The 4,755-nt window shown below is 33.8% G+C and overlaps 1 protein-coding gene across 1 annotated transcript; it reads right to left on the reverse strand.

The window, feature by feature from the left end:
* Positions 1-1,110: 1,110 nt before the first annotated feature.
* Positions 1,111-2,633, reverse strand: LOC108913952 (integrin beta-nu; the record flags this gene model as incomplete). The annotated part of the gene is given in 3 exon segments (XM_018719609.1): positions 1,111-1,445; positions 1,815-1,998; positions 2,455-2,633. Coding segments are annotated over 3 exon segments (684 nt in total), but the record flags the coding sequence as incomplete, so codon positions are not given.
* Between the last annotated feature and the right edge of the window lie 2,122 nt (positions 2,634-4,755).

The following is a 4,755-nucleotide window of genomic DNA, read 5'->3' on the forward strand; positions in this document are numbered from 1 at the left end:
TTTCTGCTAAAAAACAGGTCTGAACCAGTAGATAACAAGTGTGGACCTGTAGAAACTTCACCTCGAATGATTCAATACCGGATAAGAATGACGCAATGCTGTTTGGAGGTCATTGCTGGTAAAGGAAATAATATATCAGGTTAAAGTTTGTGCTAGCGTGGCAGTATTAAAGGAAATAATATATCAGGTTAAAGTTTATGCTAGCGTGGCAGTATTAAAGGAAATAATATATCAGGTTACAGTTTATGCTAAAAAACTGTAGAAACTTGATCTCGAATGCTGCAATACCAGATAAGAATGACGCAATGCTGTTTGGATGTCATTGACCTCCCTTATTGTGATTGAATTTTAAATTTACCACCAACTGGCCATGTGACGTCACTTCCATGCCGCCATGACACTTCTTGTATGACGATACTTCCATGCCGCCATGACACTTCTTGTATGACGTCACTTCCATGTCGCCATGACATTTCTTGTATGCTAACACCCACGCATCTCTTGCACAACGACAATGCCCACAAGAAGCCGCTGAAGGAGCGATGTACACTGACCATGTGACTTTGACCCCATGTGACCTTGACCCCAGGTGACCTTGACCCTAGGCGACCTTGACCCCGGGTGACCTTGACATGACATTGACCTTAGGTGACATTGACCCCAGGTGACTTTGACATGACCTTGACCCCAGGTGACCTTGGGGTGACCTTGACCCCACGTGACCTTGCCACGTCACTTCCTGGTCCAGAACCGGCCTCATATATCTACTGGCAGGATAAAGAGGGATAATCACCCACGATCCCAAATCATTGAGGCCAATTTCTAGCCATGGAATAATGGCGCGGTTCTGCTTTAGAGAAAAAAATGGATCAATTTCAAAAATTAAGTCTTTCAAGTTTTGTTGTTTACAAAAGTCCATAAAGTATTTTCATTATTTTGAATGATATAGGTAGCATTTTTCGTTTTATGTAATTATTACATTTGTTCAAATATGGCCAGTACTACTCTACTCTTCCCAGTATGTGCGCAAAAGAAGAATAATGTACCATTATGCCTTCAGGTTGCTCTTGTTGCAATTTGTTGTAAATACGATTAGAATTAAATACTTACCATTTCTATAAATTGGTCAATATTCCCCGTAAAGCTCAACTTATGTTTGAACAAGTACCCAGTCTCACAACCCTCCTCGCTGAAGGTGAAACAGGGGTTGTCGAAGTTATCGGGCGCCGTCAGATAAAAGGGCATTCCGACTTTGTCCAAAAACGACCCGAAAGCCAACTTGTAGTTCTTCGTCAGCTGCGTGAGATTGTTGGGTAAATCAGCCCCTATGGTTTTGAAGATTTTAAGATGAGCCCACATCGTCGCGCTCATGTCGCCCAAGTAGTACAGGTCTAAGGGGTAGTTCTTCGCTGGTTTGTAGGTAAATGTGAAGTTTTGGGGGGTGTCTGCAAATCACAAATTAGTTATCAAAGATATCAAATGTTTATGCCCTCTGCACGAAGATGAGCAAGTTTTATTAAGCAACTGATTGTCTAAATGCTTCTGTTGTCGAAACACTTGTCTACTCTGTGCATCTTGTGCATGTGCGTTGTGTTGTAATATTACTTAGTCGGCGTATATAACTAACAGACCATCAGTTGTTTGATAAAAGTTGCTTAGTTTCATGGCCTCTATCACTCTTTTCAAGGAATTGTGCAGAGGAGGTTATTATTCTGAAGAAGACATCAAGGTATTATCAATATGATAGCAAGTTTTAACATTTTCTCTGTCTACTTTCAAGTCTCAGTCTTAGTTTTAATTAAAATTCGAGTTACCTTTGGCAAGATAAACGTTAAGAAACTGTGGTTTCAACTGTATCACTTCCTTTGCGCTTCCATCTGTAAATGCTTTGTTCTTATCCTCCGGTATTTCTACTTTATTTTCCATGTTGACCTCCAGCTTCTTTTTTGAGCATGCAGATAGGTTTTCCAAAATGTTGCACTGTCGACCCTGGTAGCTCTAAAAATTGATGATTCAGTTGCACGGTTCCAAGGTGTATAACTGACGGAAGATGTTTTTTTTTTTTGAGAAAAATATATTTTCCGAGAAAAGATAACTGTTGACAAATGATTTATACAAATTTTGGTTTTACCAAAGTATTTGTCATCTCTACAAATACGTTTGTTATCAACAGAATCATTGTAGCACTGGTACAGGATGTAAAAATATGTTCAAATGACAAACAATATTGCTGTTAAATCATCATTACTTAATAAGTACTTTTTAAACATTAAAACTTGTTGCTAAAACAACTAACAAGTTTCAGTCTGAAGATATCAAACTACTTTTAAAAAAAAATAGTAGTCTCATTTGTTTTGATCAAATTTGACTTTAAAAATCCATACTACAAAATAAGCATAAAATATTAGAGAGAAAGTTTATTTTATCACATATTTGGTGTCAAAATCCACCTACCTCGTCGTAGCACCAGTTGCAGCACGTATGGGCTTGCAGACACTCATCGCACACCTCCTGGTCTATGCAGAGCCTTTGGATAACCAAATCCGAACATTTTCCGGTCTCTGTATTTTGACAATTAACACTAATTACCATTAATAAAAAGGGTATAGCGTAATACATATTCGTTTACACGTTGAAATCATAGTAACGTTATCATATCCACGGTGGGAAGATAAGAAGATTATGGTTCAAATTATCAGATATCTAAGTAAATAGGTGTAGAGGTTACTTGGTATTTTGTAGGAGGGAAAATTTAGTGAATGGTTTGTCTAAAAATATAACTGAGTTAAGAGGGAGGACTTAGATAGTAGCCTTGTGGTGGTCTTATGTGGTAAATTTTGTCTTTATAAGGAGAAAGGGAATGCTGGCTATTTCTTTTTTTGTTCCATAGAAAAAGTTAGAAGTGATTGAATGTTGTCCGATTCAATTTATTTTAATTAAGAAGTGCATTTCAAATTTCTCTTTGTTAAAGTTCCAAATCAAATCTGCATTTTAATACATCTGTAGAGCCACAAAATTCATTTTCTTAACGTTTTAATCTTTTTTGAGAAAGAAGAAAGATACAATTTACTTTCTATTCCCTATAGAACGGTGTAAGTATAATAAATCGTATTTGTTTATTTAATTTAAACCATTGTAACAGAAAAATTTTGAACTAACTCTATGAAACGTATTACGCATAGCTGCAACATATAATACAGGTTTGTGTATTGCGGGTTGACTATAAAACTATAAGATCTATTACAAAGTGTATTTAAATGAAGGGGTACAAATAATATACGGGGTGTGTCACATAACAACCGACACATGTAGGGAACTCAAAATATAGTGATTTAACGCAACTTGGCGGACAAAAAAATTATTACTTTATTTTACGGGGAATTTAAATCTAAAACTTTCCTTACTCTTGTTAGTTTTCAAAAATCTTTGTCGATTTCACAAAAACATGAATAACTAATAATACGTATTGTAGCTGTTATTTCAAATCATCAAAAATTCATAAGTTAGAATAAAAATAATTTAATAGAAAAACAAACAACTTAACATAAATAACATACACTTTGCACTGATAAGTTATAGAAATTGTTCAAAATGATCACCGTTTTCTCTGATCTGCAAGTTTGACGTTTAAATTCATAGCCAACTTTTGAATTTTCGATGATTTTAAATAACAGTTACAATGCGTATCATTAGTTATTTGTGTTTTTGTTTGCAACAACAAAAGTTTTTTGAAAACTAACAAAAGTAAGGAGAGTTTTAAAATTAAATTCCCCATAAAATAACGTAGAATAATTAAACTTATATTTAGAGTGGCTAAATAAGGGTAGAAATTCGAATTTAATACAATTATATGAACCAGTAGCGGAGATACTGCAAGGCACAGTCTAATAATAATAATTTTAAAACTATTCATTCCACAACAAAAAAAATTTAAACATTTAGTACAAACACCATGTTATCATTAAAAGTTCAGATAAATCAGTGGCGTTGCAATTGGCCTCTTACTACCTCTTTTTATTACTAATGATTACTTTAAAATTGTATTTAATGTAAAAAAATACACAAAAACTTTTTTGTGTAACGAACAGCTTTAAAGTCATTTTTTTAAGCTAAGCTTATTTTAAGCAAAGAATTAAAAATTACTGGGTTTAATTGTAATTGCAACTTCAAATGAAGCGGCATTGGATTAAAATCTATTTGACCTAATTATCATTTTAGAGCTCAAGATTATCAAGACGTTATTTGTGTTCTATAAGGATTTTTTGTACAGTCAATACTTTTTGAGTTATTTGCGCCTAAACATGTTTCTATCCCAAAAAATGCATGTTTTTGTGCCATTTTTTCGCGAATATCTCAAAAACTACAAGTTTTATCAAAAAAATTATCACAAGTAAAAATGAAGGTAATTAAATAGCAGAGATTACTTTTTTTATTTTTGTAGATGGTATAGAACCCGAGTTATGATTCCCAGAAGTTGAAGTCAATTTCGAAGATAGCTATAATCGAAACGTTCAACGTCCTGTAACGGAAAAATTAAAGGTTTTTCGAGGAAAACTTATATAACACCTATTAAACTTCTTGAAAATACATTTAAATTGAGTGGTGGTAGAAGTCGTTAGCATGAAAACTAATGAAGTTACAATCAAAATAAAATGATTCGACTGGATCTTTGAAAAAAAAAATCGGTATTAAAATTAATGACTTGACGGAAAAAAAAAATAAAACGTATTCCTTCTGCAATTTACTTTATTTATG

The sequence above is a fragment of the Anoplophora glabripennis genome, unplaced genomic scaffold (genome assembly GCF_000390285.2).
Source record: "Anoplophora glabripennis isolate ALB-LARVAE unplaced genomic scaffold, Agla_2.0 scaffold803, whole genome shotgun sequence".
In the NCBI taxonomy this organism is placed as follows: domain Eukaryota; kingdom Metazoa; phylum Arthropoda; class Insecta; order Coleoptera; family Cerambycidae; genus Anoplophora; species Anoplophora glabripennis.